This window comes from Mustela nivalis, assembly GCF_964662115.1.
Source record: "Mustela nivalis genome assembly, chromosome: 7".
NCBI classification, from domain to species: Eukaryota; Metazoa; Chordata; class Mammalia; order Carnivora; family Mustelidae; genus Mustela; species Mustela nivalis.
In genome coordinates this window covers 30542186-30561562 of record NC_139026.1, presented here as the reverse complement: position 1 = coordinate 30561562, position 19377 = coordinate 30542186, and the positions used below count along the sequence as shown (strand labels likewise).

Here is a 19377-nt window from a genome sequence, read left to right as displayed (position 1 = left end):
CTTAGTGCGGGGTCCCCTGAGATCTCTGTCCCTCTCTATCTGGCCCTGCTCCGCTCATACGCTCTCTAAAGAAATATTTTATTAAATAAAATAAATATTAAATAAAATTAAATAAAATATTAGATAATTAATTTAAAATTAAAAATTAAATAAAATTAAATATTTTATTAAATAAAATTTAAAAATATATTTTACTGCTAAAAAATGCTAACATCATCTGAGCTCTCAGCGAGCCATAATATTTTTGTTGCTGGAGGGTTTTCCATTAGTGTTTATGGCTGCTGATTGATCTGGATAGTGGTTGTTTAAAGTCACTGCAGCTGTGGCAATTTCTTAATATATTAATTTTGCTTTTATTTTGTTTATATTTATGTTATTGTGTTTTATTCCACTATAGTTAACATACAGTGTTATCCTAGTTTCAGGTGTACAAACAGTGATTCAACACTTCATACAACACCCAGTGCTCATCACAAGCTCTCTTTAATCCTCATCACTTATTTACCCCCCCACCCCCCAACTCCCCTCTGACAACCATCAGTTGCTCTCTAAGAGTCTGTTTCTGGGTTTGTCTTTCTCTTTTTTCTTCTTTTGCTCATTTGTTTTGTTTCTTAAGTCCCACAAATGACTGAAATCATATGGTATTTGTCTTCCCGTGACTGACTTATCTTGCTAAATTATACTCTCTAGCTTTGTCCTTGTTGTTGCAAATGGCAAGATGGCAATTTTTTATGGCTGAATAATATTTCAATGATTGGAATATTGGAATACAATTGCACATACCACTTATTTCTCCATTCATTTATCAATGAATAATAAATGGGCTGCTTCTATAATTTGGCTATTGTAAATAATGTTGTTATAAGCATGGAGGTGCATGTATTCCTCTGAAATAGTGTTTTTGTATTTCTGGAGTAAATACCTAGTAGTGCTATCACTGAATTATAGGGTAATTCTACTTTTAACTTTTTGAAGAACCTCCATACGGCTTTCTACCAGTTTGCATTCCCACCAACAATGCAAGGGGGTTCCTTTTTTTCCACATCCTCACCAATACTTGTTTTTTGTGGTTTTGATTTTAGCATTCTAAGAGGTATTAAGTGATATCTCACTGTAGTTTTGATTTGCATTTCCTGGATGATGAGTGATGCTGAGCATCTTTTCATGTGTCTACAGGCCATCTGGATGCCTTCTTTAGAGAAATGCCTGTTAATTACTTCTGCCCATTTTTAATTAGATTATTTGTTTTTTGGGTGTTAAGTTGTATAATTTCTTTATATATTTTGGATAACTTTTTATCAGATATAAGAAACTTAAGTTTAAATAAATTAAATGACCATCACACTTTCCTCCAAAAAAATATCACCATGTGGAAGAATTAGGTAGCATAGGGTCTGAATTCCAAATTCAGTTTTTCCTGCAATACTACTATTCCTGGACTGTAAGAAATATGAATCTTGGGACATTATTTCCTCTTCAATATTATTATTTATACCTGTTAAAAATTAATCTTGTTAATCTTATGTAATCTTGTTCTTACAAAAAAAGAAAAATAAGAACAATCAGTATCAAAAGAAGAGTATTATCCCAAACTACTGTAACTAGGTTTCTTAAAGACAAATTAAAGTAGACACATCTAATAACTGAAAAGTTTACATGAACTTACTTTGACACTTCAACTTTTAGTTCCATTTCACTCTTCTCTAATTCTAGAATCCGTTGCCTATCAGCATCACTTACTGTCTTGCTCACACTATCAGCTAATTCATCTCTTAACATCTGTTCCACCTTCTGTGCTTCCAAATTGATTTTAGTAAGCTAAGAAAAAGTAACAAAAAATGTTCAGGTTTATTAGTTTTGGGTGAGGTTTTCCCTTTCAATTTAGTTTTTGCCATCCATACTGCTGTTTTCCTTACTTGGCATTAGTCAAGTCATACTGAATTAGGTGTGATGAAATACTAAGAATAGATTAAAGAGGGTAAAGAGAAAGAGTGAGGAACAGATTATAGCAACTCTGGTTGTATACCAACCCACCAAAAGTCATTTATATTAGACAACTCAAAATATAATACTTGAATCCCTGATTTTCTTAAATTTCTTTGAAATGTGGTATACATATTATACCTTACTTTGATTATATTATCTATAAATATGAGTTAGTAAAATCTTCTTAATATATATTTAGTGACTCGGTTAAAATAAACAAATGACAGGTTAAAATACATACTAATTCTCAAAGTAAACATTACACGAGTTCTTTTTCATCATTAATTGTTGAATATTTGCAAACTATATTTATTGCCAGCCAATTTAATATTTCTGACCATATCAAAAAAGTCTATTAAAATGCAAAGTCCTGAGAGTAGAGATTACTGTCTATTCTGTTTCCTGCCCTAACACTAGCCCCCATACCCTATCTAGCATGTGATAGGCATTCAATAGATACTTGTTAAATGAACTGATGGCAGTGGAAGGCAACATTGTTATTAAGCAAATAATACCTTTTTGCATTAACTCTAATGTAATGGCTGCTGAGAAAAAAGAACTCATTCAAAGAAATATGTGCTTTCTTATTAAACATTTCAGATTTAAAAATACATCTTTTATTTACACATTACATGAAACACAAACACTATATTGTTACTTCAGAAGTACAAACTAATCTCCCACAAAATACCATGTCTAACATAGACATATGTCTAACATGACTAATTCTTACTCTTATTATAACATGATAAAAATCGTGTCAAACCTCAGCAAATTTGGTTTCCAATTCAAAATTACGTTCTTCCATTTGCTTTAATGAAGTCCTGACATGTTCATACATTTTTTGAGAGTGTTCAGCCCGCTGTCTTTCATTTAATTCCTTCATCTCCAGCATAGTGATTTTTTTGGAAATAGAAAGAATTTCACTGTTGGTTATTGATTTCTTTGCCTTGTCCATGTTCGATTCATTTCCTATATGCAACAATACTAAGTCAATCTCAAGCTATTATCAAAATGATATCCCAAATATTTTAGCCATTATAGACAAGGATGCAGTAATAACACGGTTCCGTGGAAACACAAGAGCCTTATGAATTCCAGCCTTAGCTCTACTCATGTCGGGATACCATCTATCCCATTTCATCTCTCTGGAACTTATATTCTTCATCAGTCAAGTGATCATAAAAACTATTCCTCATAGAAATTTAGGAATTTCTATAGGAAATCCAACACTTATTAAAGAGGGATAAGGTAAAAGGTACAGAGAACTTACCACAATTGTATGTAATACCTTTTTTTATATCTTAGGATATAAGATACCTTCTTTCATGTGGAAGCTACAGGAAAGTCAATTCCCTTACAATCTCTTAACGAATTAAAAACTGCATTTCTAAAAGTAGCTTATTTTAGATAATATTAGGCCCAATGTTAGCCTTCACTAAAGTACATGTCCCAATTGCCAATTAAAAAAAAAAAAAACCAGCTCTATTTCATAGAAACCTTGAACAGCATTAGAGCTCTAAGTGCATTAGAAAACATATAAAAACACTTTATCCAAAGGAGCAAATTTATGTGAAAATAAAGCACAATGCTAGTAAGATTAAAAAAAAAAAAACACAAAACTATTTAAACGCCATGAACTAGGATAACTATTTAAAAAACTAATATGGAAAACCCTAGCAGAAGCCACAAAGATTTTAAGATCTTGTGAGACAGTAATATCTATGTTCGATATACGTGAATATGTTCACTGAAGTACCATAAGCAATAGAAAAATAATAAGACCTAGTGATTTAATCACTGAAATAGTAAGATACTGCATGAATATTTGTATGTATAAGATGATGAGTAAAACGAATATTTTGACATCTACTAAGTGAATATACTATGCAATGTTAAATACAGTTAAAGTATATATATTTTTTCCATTAGAATCAAACTTACACTTTATTTAAGTTTTTATTTAAATTCCAGTTAGTTAACACACAGTGTAATATCAGTTTCAGGGGTACAATATAGTGATTCAACACTTCCACACAATACCCAGTGCTCACATAAACGTGTATAAAGTGATCTAAAAAATAATAATAGTCAAACTAGGGCTATATAAATTCTTTGCAAAAAATTTTTGATGTTTTATGATGACCTTTTATCTTAAGTCTATCAAATGATGCATTCCCAATAGTACTTTACACACAGTGGAAAATTCCACACACTACCACCAAGATATAGGTATTTAAAAATTATCACCAATCTTGATTTGTTAAATGGTTCAAAATAGCTAATGCTTAGACATAATTTTTTCTTTTTTCAAATTTTTTTTTTAAAGATTTTATTTATTTATTTGACAGACAGAGATCACAAGTAGGCAAAGAGGCAGGAAGAGAGAGAGGAAGGGAAGCAGGCTCCCTGCTGAGCAGAGAGCCCAATGTGGGGCTCGATCCCAGGACCCCGGGATTATGACCTGAGCTGAAGGCAGAGGCTTTAACCCACTGAGCCACCCAGGCACCCCTAGACATAATTTTTTAACATATATGATTTCACTAGGAACAAATCTAATTCAATAACTAAAAAACAAATTTTGGTAGAGATTAGTATAAGATATTACTCATCAACTGCCTGCTAAATTACACTGTTAAAGCATAGTTAATTTTTATCAAAATATTTCCTTTTCACCTGATATAGAAAAGGAACTATAAAAGAAAAATATTTACTATTAGGTCTTCATCACTTTATATTATCAGAGTCCTCATACTTACCTAGTTTAGTTTCTTGCTCCCAGGCTTGTTCGATAGTATAAAGCTTTTCCTTGGTAATCTCCAGTTCTTTATTTATAGACTCCATTTGTTCTTTTAGGGATGCATTTTCACACTGAATAAAACAGAAACATCACTGAGAAACTACATTGTAATTCAGACTAATACCACAGCACTGATATTGCTTTATATAATATCTCCTTAAACTCACAATCTAATTTTTTTAACAAAATTAGGAGCTCCCATATATGTAATATATACATACGAACACACACACACACACATATACATATAGAAAATATTATTTTAAAATAATCATCAAAATCTCTTGTGTATCTGATCTGTGGCCTCTGAGCATTAGTTTCTGCTGTGTGCATTTTGCCCAGCTGGAATACTTAGAATTTCACAACCTTCACAATGAAGGTTGCTCACGTCCCTGTCTCACACAAATAGTTACTGAGCATCCCTAGCATGCTAGCAATGAGGTGTTGCAAGTCCACGGTAAAAAGAAACATAAAATTTTGACCCTCATAGGCCTCACCATTTGGTGTCTGTGAGTATGTGTGTGTGGCAGGAGCTGGGGAGGGTGTGGAAGGCAGCAGTGAACAGGTAAGCAAAGAAAACAATCATTAAAAATGTAAAGATTGGGGGGCGCCTGGGTGGCTCAGTGGGTTAAAGCCTCTGCCTTCAGCTCAGGTCATGATCCCAGGGTCCTGGGATCGAGCCCCACATCGGGCTCTCTGCTCTGCAGGGAGCCTGCTTCCTCCTCTCTCTCTCTCTGCCTGCCTCTCTGCCTACTTGTGATCTCTGTCTGTCAAATAAATAAATAAAATCTTAAAAAAAAAAAAAAGTAAAGATCGGAGAAACAAACCGAGGGTTTCAGAGGGGAGGGGGGAGGGGGGTGGTCGAGTCTGGTGGTGGGTATTACGGAGGGCACACGTTGCATGGAGCACTGGATGTGCTGCATAAACAATGAATTCTGTACTACTAAAAAAAAAAAAGAAAATTAAATTTTTAAAAATGCCAAGGTCTAGGGGCGCCTGGGTGGCTCAGTCAGTTGGGCGGCTGCCTTGGGCTCAGCTCATGATCCCAGGGTCCTGGGATAGAACCCCTCATTTGGCTCCCTGCTCGGTGGAAAGCCTGTCTCTCACACTCCCCCTGCTTGTGTTCCCTCTCTCACTGTGTCCCTCTCTCTGTCAAATTCATAAATAAAATCTTTGAAAAAAGAAGAAAGTAAATATCTAGAAAGATACAGAGTATGAACCCAGAGAAAAAGCAGCCAAATCAAAATAAAGCGGTTGAAGAAGGTATTAAGTCCTGAAGAGATGGTATTTAAGCAGAAAGCTAAGGTATTAGAAGGAGCCAGTCTCAAAAAGAAACCAGCCAGGGAAAGAGCTGATGCACAAATAAATCCAGATGCTCTGATGCAGGACTGAGTCTGGGGTGTCAGCAAAAGTCAGCAAAAGTAAAGAGTGCTATGAGGTAAAAAGGGAGAGATAACAGGGCCAGGCATGGTATATCAAGTTAAGGAACTGGAATTTAACTTAATATATAATAGGAAACCATTTAAAGATTTTAAGGAGGAAGTTTTAAACAATCATTCTGAAGGCAATGTAAAGAATAAATAAAGTAGTACACAGGGAAATCAGAAATTAGGAAGATATCGCAAAGTTCTGATGAATAGGGTCCCAGCAGTGAAGATGGGAGAAAAAAGGACAGATATGAATGAATTTTATTTGAGATATAAAAATGACAAGGGAGAGAAACGACTAGAAAGCAACTAAGGTATCTTCCCTGAGTAGGTAATAGTAGTGCCTACGGAAACAGAAAAGACTGGGAGAAAGACAGACATCAGGAGATTATTTGGGATATGTTAAATTTAAGATTCCCTTGAAACAGGAGTTGTAAAGTAGGTAATTCCATTACAGCACTGAGAAGTCAGGCTGGACACATAAATGTAGGAGTTGGCATACAAATTTAATTTGCTCATTTTTTGTTATAACAAACAAAACGCTTACTGTATGTCAGGTATTCTAAGGCCTGGACTTTAATAATAAACAAATGCTATCCTAGAACTTGTGTTTGGGGGTGGGGGGTGCGTAGTTGGTAAGGAAGCCAATATATAATATAATGTCAGGTAATATGTGTTATGAAGAATAATAAAATAGGATTATGAGGTTTTCTTTAAAGGAGATGTTATAAGAAGAAAGGCAAAATAAGGGAATTAAACATGACTTTCAGGTAACAGGCATAATTAACCTGGTCTAGGTCCTATAAATACATAGGAAAATAATAAAAGAGGGATTAGTGTTTTACAACATCTTTCTACCCCTTTTCTCTTACTTCCTTACTTTTTTTTTTGCTTTTTAAAAAATTTTTATTTTATTTTTTCAGTGTTCCAAGATTCATTGTTTATGTATCACACCCAGTGCTCCAGGCAATACGTGTCCTCCTTAATACTCACCACCAGGCTCACCTATCCACCTACATCCTTCCCCTCTAAAACCCTCAGTTTTTAAGAGCCCACAGTCTCTCATGCTTCATCTCCCCCTCCGATTTCCCCAAATTCACTTTTCCTTTCCTTCTCCTAATGTTCTCCATATTATTCCTTATGCTCCACAAGTAAGTGAAACCACATGATAAATGACTCTCTCTGCTTGACTTAGTTCACTCAGCATAATCTCTTCAGTTCCGTCCATGTCCATACAAAAGCTGGGTATTCATCTTTCCTCATGGACGCATAATATCCATTGTACATATGGACCATATCTTCTTTATCCATTTGTCTGTTGAAGGGCATCCTGCTCTTCCCACAGTTTGGTGATTGTGGCCATTGCTGCTATGAATATTGGGGTACAGATGGTCCTTCTTTTCACTACATCTGTATCTTTGGAATAAATACCCAGTGGTGCAATTACAGGGTCAGAGGGTAGCTCTATTTTTAATTTCTTAAGGAATCTCCACACTGTTTTCCAAAGTGGATGCACCAACTTGCATTCCCACCAACAATGTAAGAGGGTTCCCTTTTCTCCACATCCTCTCCAACACTTGCTGTTTACTGTTTTGTTGATTTTGGCCATTCTAACTGGTGGAAGGTGGTATCTCAATTGGTTTTGATTTGAATCTCCATGATGGCTAATGATGATGAACATCTTTTCATGTGTCTGTTAGCCATTTGTACGTCTTCTTTGGAGAAGTGTCTGTTCATGCCTTCTGCCCATTTTTTTGACATGATTATCTGTTTTTTGAGTGTTGAGTTTGAGGAGTTCTTGATAGACCTTGGATATCAGCCCTTTGTCTGTAGTGTCATTTTCGAATATCTTATCCCATTCCGTGGGTTGCCTCTTTGTTTTGTTGACTGTTTCATTTGCTGTGCAGAAGCTTTTGATCTTGATGAAGTCCCAAAAGTTCATTTTCAGTTCTATTTCCTTTGCCTTTGGAGGCACATGTCTTGAAAGAAGTTGCTGTGGCTGATGTCAAAGAGGTTACTGCCTATGTTCCCCTCCAGGATTTTAATAAATTCCTGCCTTACATTGAGGTCTTTTATCCATTTCCAGTTTATCTTTGTGTATGGTGTAAGAGAACAGTCAAGTTTCACTCTTCTACACATAGCTGTCCAATTTTCCCAGCACCATTTATTGAAGAGACTGCCTTTTTTCCACTGGATATTTTTTCCTGCTGTGTTGAAGATACTTTTTTTTTTAAGACTTCTTTATTTATTTATTTGACAGAGATCACAAGCAGGCAGAGAGGCAGGCAGAGAGAGAGAGGAGGATGCAGGCTCCCTGCTGAGCAGACAGCCCGATGCGGGGCTCGATCCCCTGGGACACTGGGATCATGACCTGAGCCAAACACAGAGGCTTTAACCCACTGAGCCACCCAGGTGCCCCTGTCGAAGATAATTTGACCATAGAGTTGCAGTCCATATCGGGACTCTCTACTCTGTTCCATTAGCCTATGTGTCCGTTTTTGTGCCAGTACCACACTCTCCTGGTGATCACAGCTTGTAGTAAAGCTTGAAATCAAACAACATGACATCCCCAGTTTTGTTTTTCTTTTTCAACATTTCCTTAATTTGGGGCCTTTTCCGGTTCCATACAAATTTTAGGACTGTTTGTTCTAGCACTTTGAAAAATGCCTGTAAAGGGGCGCCTGGGTGGCTCAGTGGGTTAAAGCCTTGGCCTCAGGGTCCTGGGATCGAGCCCCGCATGGGGCTCTCTGCTCAGCAGGGAGCCTGCTTCCTCCTCTGTCTGCCTGCCTCTCTGCCTACTTGTGATCTCTGTCTGTTACATAAATAAATAAATAAATAAATAAATAAATAAATAAGATCTTAAAAAAAAAAAGAAAAGAAAAAGAAAAATGCCTGTGGAGTTTTGATCAGGATGGCACTGAAAGCATAGATTGCTCTAGGCAGTATAGACATTTTAACAATGTTTATTCTTTCGATCCATGAGCATGGAATGCTTTTCAATCTTTCTCTGTCTTCTTCAATTTTTTCACGAGTGTTATATAGTTCATTGAGTACAGATCTTTTACCTCTTTGGTTAGGTTTATTCCCAGGTATCTTATGCTTCTTGGTGCTATAGTAAATAGAATCGATTCTCTAATTTCCCTTTCTACGGTTTCATTGTTAGTGTATGAGAAAGCAAATGATTTTTGTGCACTGATTTTGTATCCTGCCACATTATTAAATTGCTGTATGAGTTCTAGTAGTTTCTGTGTGGGGTTTTTTGGGTTTTCCATATAAAGTATCATGTCATCTGCAAAGAAAGAGACTTTGACATCTTTTTGCCAATGTGAATACTTTTTCTTTTTGTTGTCTGACTGCTGTTGCTAGGACTTCTAGTACTACGTTGAACAACAGTGGTGAAAAGAGACATCCTTGTCATGTTCTTGATCTCAAAGGGAAGGATCTCAGCTTTTCCCCATTGAGAATGATATTTGCTGTGGGTTTTTCATAGATGGATTTTATGAAGTTGAGGCAAGTTCCCTCTATCCCTATACTTTGAAGAGTTTTAATCATGAAAGGATGCTGTATTTTGTCAAATGCTTTTTCTGCATCAATTGAGAGGACCATGTGGTCCTTCTCTCTTCTCTTATTGATTTGTTCTATTACATCAATTGATTTGTGAATGTTAAACCACCCTTACATCCCATGGATAAATCCCACCTGGTCATAGTGGATAATCTTTTTAATGTACTGTTGGATCCTATTAGCTAGGATCTTGTTGAGAATCTTAGCATCCATATTCATTAGGGATATTGGTCTGAAAGTCTCCTTTCTGATGGGGTCTTTGCCTGGTTTGGGGATAAGGGTGTAATGCTGGCTTCATAGAAAGAGTCTGGAAGTTTTCCTTCTGTTTCTTTCTTTCTTTCTTTCTTTCTTTTTTTTAACAGCTTCAGGAGAATAAGGATTATTTCTTTTTCGATTGTTTGGTAGAATTCTCCAGGGAATCCATCAGGTCCTGGGTTCTTGATTTTTTGGGAAGTTTTGGATCACTGCTTTAATCTCGTTACTAGGTATTGGTCTATCAGGTTGTCAATTTCTTCCTGTTTCAGTTTTGGAAGTTTATAGGTTTCCAGGAATGCATCCATTTCATCTAATGTGCTTAACTTATTGGCATGTAACTGTTGATAATAATTTCTGATGATTGTTTCTATTTCCTTGGTGTTATGATCTCTCCCTTTTCATTCATAAGTTTATTAATTTGGGTCCTCTCTGTTTTCTTTTGGATTAGTTTGGCCAATGGTTTATCACTCTTATTGATTCTTTCAAAGAATCAGCTTCTAGTTTAGTTGATGTATTCTACTGTATCTCTAGTTTCTATCTCATTGATCTCTACTGTAACCTTGATTATTTCCCTTCTTGTGTGTGGGGTTGGCTTAATTTGTTGTTGATTTTCCAGTTCTTTAAGGTGTAAAGAGAGCTGGTGTATTTGGGATTTTTCAGTTTTTTTTTGAGTGAGGCTTAGATTGACATGTATTTCCCCCTTAGGACCGCCTTTGCCATATCCCATAGGTTTTGGACCCATGTGTCTTCATTCTCATTGGTTTCCATGAATTTTTTGAGTTCTTTTTAGTTTCCTGGTTGATCAAAACATTTTTGGCAGGATGGTCTTTAGCTTCCAAGTGTTTGAATTCCTTCCAAACTTCTTCTTGTGGTTGAGTTCCAGTTTCAAAGCATCGTGCTCTGAGAATATGCATGGAAGAATCTCAATCTTTTGGTATCAGTTGAGACCTGATTTGTGACCTGGAATGTATTCTATTCTGGGGAAAGTTCCATGTGCACTCGAGAAGAATGAGTATTCTGTTGTTTTAGGGTGGAATGTTTTGTATATATCTATGAGGTCCATCTGGCCCAATGTGTTATTCAAAGCTCTTGTTTCTTTATTGACTCTTCTGCTCAGATGATCTGTCTGTTATTGAGAGTAGCACGTTAAGATCCCTCACAATTAATGTATTCATATCAATATAACTCTTTTAAAAAAATTTTATTTATTTATTTGTCAGACGGAGATCACAGTGGGCAGAGAGAGAGAGGAGGAAGCAGGCTCCCTACTGAGCAGAGACCCCCCCACCATGCAGGGCTCGATCCCAAGACCCTGGGATCATGACCTGAGCCAAAGGCAGAGGCTTAACCAACTGAGCCACTCAGGTGCCCCATCAATATAACTCTTTATTTTTGATTAACAGTTGGCTTATGTAGTTGGCTACTCCCATATTGGGGGCATAGATATTTACAATTGTTAGATCTTCTTGGTGGATAGACCCTTTAAGAATGATGTAGTGTCCTTCTGTATCTCTGACTATAGTCTTTGGCTTAAAATCTAATTTATCTGATATGAGAATCACTACCCAGCTTTCTTCTGAGGCCCGTTGGCATGAAAGATGGATCTCCATTCCTTCACTTTCAGTCTGGATGTATCTTTAGGTTCAAAATGTATCTCTTGTAGACAGCCTAGGGATGGGTCCTGTCGTTTTATCCAGTCTGCAATCCTGTGCCCTTTTATGGGAGCATATAGGCCATTCATTTTGAGAGTGATTATTCAAAGATAAGATTTTATTGACATCATGCTGTCTGTGAAGTCCTTGTTTCTATAGATTGTCTCTGTGAATTTCTATTCTATGTCACTCTTGGGTTCTTTCTTCTTTTATAGAACCCCCCTTAATATTTCTTGTAGTGCCGGCTTGCTTGGTGGTCACATACTCTTTTAAACCTTGCCAGTTCTGGAAGCTCTTAATCTCTCCAATCATTCTGAATGTGAGCCTTGCTGGTTAAAGTATTCTTGGATGCATGTTCTTCTCATTTAGTGCCCTGATTATGTCTTGCCAGCCCTTTCTAGCTTGCCAGGTTTCTGTGGACAGGTCTGGCATCATTCTGATGGACCTTCCTCTGTATATAAGGAATCTCTTTCCCCTAAGGTGTCCTTAGGACCTCTTGTCTAAAATTATGATTTGTGAATTTTCACAATTAAGTGTCTGGAGATCTTTTGAGATTCATTGATCTTGCAGGGTGTCCATTCTGCCTGTAGGACATGAACACTTGTTTCATTCCTCAGATTGGGGAAATCTTCATCCAGAATTTATTCAACTATAATCTTCTAGTCTTCTTTCTCCACCCCCTGGGGGGTCCCAGTAATTCGACGTTGGAACGTTTCATGGCATCATTTATTTCCCTAATTCTGTTTTCATGGCTTCTAAGCTGTTTGTTCCAGGTCCTCCTGATCCTTCTTTTGTATCAGTCTGTTTTCTAGATCACTAATTCTATCTTCTGCCTTGGTTACCCTAGCTGTTAAGAGTATTTAGATTATATTGGATCTCATTGATAGCATTTTTAACTTCTGCCAGATTGGCTCTCACTTCCACCCTTAGAGATTCTATATTGCCACTAATGGTTTTCTCCAACCTAGCCATTGCCTGGGTAATTATTACCCTGAATTCACTTTCATAAGTCCCTATGTATATACTGTTTACGTCCATATCCAATAATTCTGTGGCAGAGGGCATGGTCTTTGAATTTTTCCTCTGTTGGGTGTTCCTCCTCCTAGTCATTCTGGTGAGATGTGGTTGAGGGGATATATAGCTGAATATATCAACCACGATCCAGCTGAATATATCAACCACGATCCAGCTGAATATATCAACCACGATCCAGGCAAGGTGTATCCAGAATTCCCGTTCTCGTCTCCCTGTGCCCCCACTTCCTGACTTTCTTGGAGAACTTCAGTTTTGTTCCAGATCCTATTCTCACTCCCCTGCCTTGGCAGCAAAGGCACGCTTTTACCACCCTCCTCTCCAATCTTTAATTGTTCTCTCCCTATTTGCTTTAAATTTTCTTTCCCTCTCCCCTCAAACTTCATTGGTCTCCTTTATTTAAAAGAAAAAGAAGTTGATAAAACAAGTCTTTATCTTGATTCTACCTTGGCCCGTATCTATTTCTCTTTTCTTCTGTCATCTAATTTCTAGTTTTTCTATTGCCTTATCAGTCATTCATTTTTTGCATTTCCTTATCACCCACTCTATATTCTAAAATTTCATCACCTTTAATCTCAAGAACTTCACTCTTGGCAGGCATCAATGATTTCCTAATCACATCTGATGGCCTTTGCACTATGGCTCTACACCATTAATCACTCTCTCAAGGTCTACACTTATTAGGTTTAACTGTGTGCCAAACAGGAGGCACTAAACACACAAAAATGAAATAAGTAGAGTTCCTGACATTAAGAAGCTAATATTCCAGTTGGGGATGCAGATGATCAACACTCACAATATGGTGTGAAATAAAGAGCCGAACTATGTATAAGACAGGGAACTAATAGAAACAGAGGATCTTTGTTCAATAAAGAAAGATGCTTCTGAAAAAAAGATAATGTGTGAACAAAGTTTTAAGCATGAACAGAAATTCACTGAGCACATAAGCTGAGAGAGAGGGGAGAGCTCCTAGACAAGGAAACAATGGTTATGAAAGGACATATATAGGGAAAAACACTGTGTTCCAGAAAACTAGTAGTTCAGTGTCAAAAACATAACTTGTAAAAGTACTTAGAGCATCACAGGAGATGACATGAGGTAAGTGGGGCCTAATCATGAAAGAAATTTGACTTTTACTCTTTAAGTGACTAGCAGCTGTTGATAGGTTTGAAGCAGGGTGTCACATGGTCAGGTTCATGTATAGAATAATCACTACAGTGGTAGTAAGGAGGAGGTAATATGGGGGATAGGGACAGGAGTAATGGCTACACACAATACACATAATAAAGAATAAAATGAAAACATTGTCAATAGGGATAAATATATATTCATAATTATAATCAAGATGCAGGAAGGAGAGGAAGAGATATAATTCAAATGTAATTTTTTTTTAATTTTAAAGGAAGACAAAAATATTCTTTGCAAAAATAAATAAAAGTTAAAAATTACTTATTTCTATGTTAACACACTGCTATACTGGATTTTCAAATGCTTCAGAGGAAGAGGGCAAAGGACATGAAAGATGGGGAAAAAGTAAAATAAATTATTACCACAGCTAAATACTTAAATTTTCTATAAAAATTAACATAATCATCTCTCATTAGTAAAAACAGTAAAAAGTAAACTGATCATGATTACTTATAGTTAGTATTAATAAATAACTAAGAGCGGGGTGCCTGGGTGGCTCAGTGGTTTAAGCCTCTGCCTTTGGCTCAGGTCATGATCCCAGGGTCCTGAGATCAAGCCCCACATGGGGCTCTCTCCTCAGCAGGGAGCCTGCTTCCTCCTCTCTCTCTCTCTCTGTCTGCCTCTCTGCCTACTTCTGATTTCTGTCAAATAAATAAATAAAATCTGTAAAAAAAAAAAAAAAAAAAAGGAAAAAAAACTCAGATAATTTTATAGAAGTCATTCAAAGCTGTTAATGACATTTGGGTGTTCTTTGATTATGTCTCTCTACACAAGTACAATCTAAAAAACTTCAAAATTAGACCTCATTCCTGTCCTAGGAGAGGATCACAAAAGAGAGTAAGTCAAAAGACATAAGCTCTTATTATTATTTTTTTTTTTTAGTATTATGTGCTGCCGAAGCAAGCACATAAGTTCTTATTTTTGAAGAAGAAGATGAACAAATCAGGAGCTGGTTTTGCCTACTGTTAAAGGTATGGAAGTCAAGTGGCTAGAAGAGAACTACAAAGGATTCTGGGCCAGATTCACATATTATTTGAAAGAAACTTATGATACCTTATCCTATTTTTCTTATCTGTACAGTAAGAAAGGATGGGAACTTCCAGAGCTCATCCATGGTCCAGGAAGAGCCATTCTCAGCTACATCATCCCAAGGGACATAATAAGCCAAGGATTATGAGAAAATAATTTGCACTGGGAAGAGAAAGGGATGGGTACTGAATGATTCTCTCTCTTTTAGTTATAATTTTCCTATTTGGTTCATGCTTGTCTTTTTCTTTTTTAAGTGCCGGGGGAAAAGAGGCTTGATTAAATAAAATTATGCAAGTGGACTAAGGAAGGATGACAGGATGAAGTCATCTGGAAGTCATTCTGCACGTACCGGTACGACCACCCAAGAAAAACAGCTAATAGTACAAGGTTTAAGGACCACGTAAACTTACCTCTAAATGTTCCAATTTATTTGTTCTTTGAACCAGCATATTATCTTTTTGTAAGATATCCCTGTATTTTGCAGTCAACTCATTGTATTGTTTATTGGCCAATTCTAGTTCAGACAAAGAAACACTATTATCTATAACTTTTTGGAGAGCTGCAATCTTGAAAATGGCCATCTCCTGTGTAAATAAGGATACACTGAGTTAAGTTAGTGTATTTTTTTCTGGTGAAGCATAAGACAATACAGCTAAAAGGAATACAGATTTTAAAATCTTTTTTTTTTTTTAAAGATTTCTCATGTATTAAAAAATTAAAATAATTATTTTGTTTCCTATAAGAAATAATATTATTTAGAGATTTTAAATAATAAAAATAAAGGGAATTCTTTCATAACTATCACAATAAAACAAAATTAAATTAATTCCAGAAAAACACCATACAAAGGAGCAAGAAAATATATCACTCAGAATATATCCCTGGATGGCTTTTCTAAATTTTGTAAGATTAAAAAAAACTTGCCTTTAGTTAGCTGAGTGGCAAAATTAGCATCACCACATTACGATAGCTATTTCTCCTTATTACAGTTACACAAAGTAGCTTTGTAATAAAAGAAAACCTTTTGTTCACATGAAGCAAACAATACCTGAGGAGAAAAAAATTTCTCTCTATCATAGCTATCTCTAATAAATAATATGAAAGACTTTCAGTTACTTGTTTCATGTTCTACTCAGCTATACAACTATAAAAAGACACAACACCAAGACACTATATTAACACTAAGAAGAAGTAATCTGAACTTTTATTTCTCTCTAAAGTAAGTTGATGAAATAGTGTAAGGAATAACCAAATTTATAAAGTGACGAAGATAAAGAATTTACTGTTGGGGCGCCTGGGTGGCTCAGTTGGTTAAGCAACTGCCTTCGGCTCAGGTCATGATCCTGGAGTCCTGGGATCGAGTCCCACATCAGGCTCCCAGCTCCATGGGGAATCTGCTTCTCCCTCTGACCTCCCCCTCATGCTCTCTCACTCTGTCTCTCTTTCTCTCTCTCACAAATAAATAAAATCTTAAAAAAAAAAAAAAGAATTTACTGTTAAAATTTCTTCTGAAGTACAATAATGAGCGAAAAATATTCATTAATTGCGCTTCACATCTCATTTTTACAGCTTTTCTTTTCCACCTACGTAAGTACACATTATTCTACCATACCCTTGGAGTTTGGCTTCACAATTTATTTGGATGGGGAGAAGTTTCCTATTTCCAATTCCCTAAAAATACCCAATTTGTGGCTTTCCAGTGGTCATGTACCAGGCCCCAAACACAGGTTGAACAATCAGGTTAAGGAGAAGAGCATTCTAGTTCTTTTTTCCCTTCTACCCCATGCACTAGCTATATGTGCAATACTCCAAGAAAAACACAAAAATAAAAACAAGAACACTTTTGAAGACTCAAAGTTTCCTTATTACATGTCCAAATAAAAATAGCTTTCATTATTCAGTAAGTTCCTTTCTGCATCAGGGGTCAGCTTTAAGATCACATGGAAAATGTTTGTTAGCATTACAATTTCACCTATTACTATTTTTAAAAGTGAATAGTAAGGAACTCAGCTTCATTTTAATTCTATTTTGAATTCTTTTTTGTTTACATGATCCTATGTAAATTTGGACATGTAAACTCAAAATGTACATGCTTAAAATAGGCTAAACAAGATGTAACGCAGGTGTAAAAGAGTATACAGTGTATGCAATCATTAAAAGGATAATCAGTTACATAGAGCAGGGAGGGCAGAATGGAGTCAAAGGTATAGAGAAGTAAGATTTCTCTGACTATATGTTTGAAACATGCAGATGTTTTATATATTCAAATCAAATTAAAAAAAGAAAACAAAAGTAACATCTGAGTTTGAAGACAAAGGCAAAACAAATGAGCCTAACTTATATAGCAAATTTATAGCATAACCACACTAAGAAAATTATTTCAAGTTACTGTTGAATAGATTACCTTGACTATATCCTATTGAAAGATATTCTAAAGAAAATAAGAACTATATAGAAATTTTAAACTAAATTTGGTAGCACTGCTGCTGCTGTTGTTAATACCAATGCAAGATTATCTTCAAATTAATGTGTGAATATTATAGGATAGAGCAATTACTTTAATGTTAATAACAGATTTCCATGTAAGAAAAAGAAAATACGAGTACTAAATCAAAGTTAGTAACAACTCCATACCATTTCCTAACCCTATTATATTAAATCTGAATTGGAGATAACAATATGAACTCATGGTTTAAATATACACGTTTTACTAATTTGTCCACTGAAGGGGACCAAGTAGCAATGAAACTTCAAGAACAGTAATATCTAGTGACCAGTTTTTGGTATCTAAATGCCTTTCCCACTAAAAAGAACCAGGGTTCTTTAGCATAACGGTTGATTTCAAATCTGTATAAAATCATATAAGTTAAATCCTGAATATCTTGTGCCAGAAAACAAACCAACATTTGAAGCTTGGCTCAAAGACTACTGGATTCTTGTCAAAAGGAAATGAGAGCTGGCTTTACAAAGAGCTCCCACTGGCCACAATGAAGACTAACAAACAACAACTAAGTATGTGAGTCTGTAATGATACTGAAAGAACAGAAAGCTGGGTAAGTCTGGCAAAAGTTGAAGCAGAGTACACCATCTCTGATTTCTGAAGACTATCATTCGAAAGAAAGAATGAAGCTTTCTAGTAGGACTATACTTTAAGATAACTGAATAAATAGCCTGGACTAATGCGGAAAAGCTCTTTATTTTACAAAAGACTATTGGACAATACATGTAGAAAACAACATAACTAGAAAATAATTTTTGCAACTTCTAATGAAATAACTGAGTCAGATAACAACAATCATCAGTGGATCCTAAAGCCTGGCAAACAACTGGTTATTTGCATGGTACCAAAATATCACCAGTTAACTAAGTCACTTATTAATAGAGATATATGACTGTTTGCCCCTTAAGATAATAATCATGCATGAAACATGGGACTATCAAACATTCTACCTCTTAAAGTGATGCAACATAAAGTATTAAAGTACAATGGATTATGGATGGAGTATTCTTTTTATTTTTTTTTAATTTTTTAATTAACCTAAAATGTATTATTAGCCCCAGGGGTACAGGTCTGTGAATCACCAGGGTTTACACTTCACAGCACTCCCCATAGCAAATACCTTCCCTAATGTCCATAGCACAACCACCCTCTCCCTATCCCCCTCCCCCCGGCAATCCTCCATTTGTTTTGTGAGATTAAGGGTTTGTCTCCCTCCCGATCTCATCTTGTTTCATTCATTCCTTTCCTACCCCCCAAATCCCCCATGTTGCCTCTCAACTTTGGATGGAGTATTCTTATCAGAAATGTTTAATCTGGGCGCCTGGGTGGCTCAGTGGGTTAAGCAGCTGCCTTCGGCTCAGGTCATGATCTCAGGGTCCTGGGATCAAGTCCCGCATCGGGCTCCCTGCTCGGCAGGGAGCCTGCTTCCCTCTCTCTCTCTCTCTCTCTGCCTGCCTCTCCATCTACTTGTGATTTTTCTCTGTCAAATAAATAAATAAAAAATCTTAAAAAAAAAAATGTTTAATCTGACATACCCAAGGCTTTAAAGCTTTTAGTAAATACAACGAATAGAGGGATAAGCAAAATTACAAAAAAAAAAAAAAAAAAAAGAAGGTAAATCTTCAACATTTTCACAGAGGAAAAAAAAACCCAGGAGCTTCTGTGAATATTAAAGACTTAATGACATATAACATATAAATATAATGCAGAGTCCTTAACTGGATCCTGGAACAACTGAGGAAATGTGAATATGGCCTGGACATTAGATAATGTAAGGCAATTATTGTCCCTTTTGTTAAATGTGATAAAGTTAGTGATATGTAAACAAAAAAAGGCTTTTTTAGAAATGCACACTAAAATACTAAGGGAAGAAATGTCTGCAATTTATTCCTATAAGGAACAGATGAAGCAATAATGCACAATGTTAATAAATGTTACGTATTA

At 35.9% G+C, this 19377-nt stretch overlaps 1 protein-coding gene across 8 annotated transcripts in view; it reads right to left on the bottom strand.

Annotated features, from left to right (window-relative positions):
• Positions 1–19377, bottom strand: part of CEP290 (centrosomal protein 290) — a 99726-nt gene that overhangs the window by 44962 nt on the left and 35387 nt on the right. For all 8 annotated transcript variants that reach the window (XM_082738857.1, XM_082738861.1, XM_082738854.1 and 5 more), the window contains 4 exons: positions 15344–15517; positions 4746–4857; positions 2753–2958; positions 1667–1818 (listed from right to left, as the gene is read on the bottom strand). In XM_082738857.1, the coding sequence (XP_082594983.1) occupies positions 1667–1818; positions 2753–2958; positions 4746–4857; positions 15344–15517 (644 nt within the window). The remainder of the gene's footprint in view (positions 1–1666; positions 1819–2752; positions 2959–4745; positions 4858–15343; positions 15518–19377) is intronic.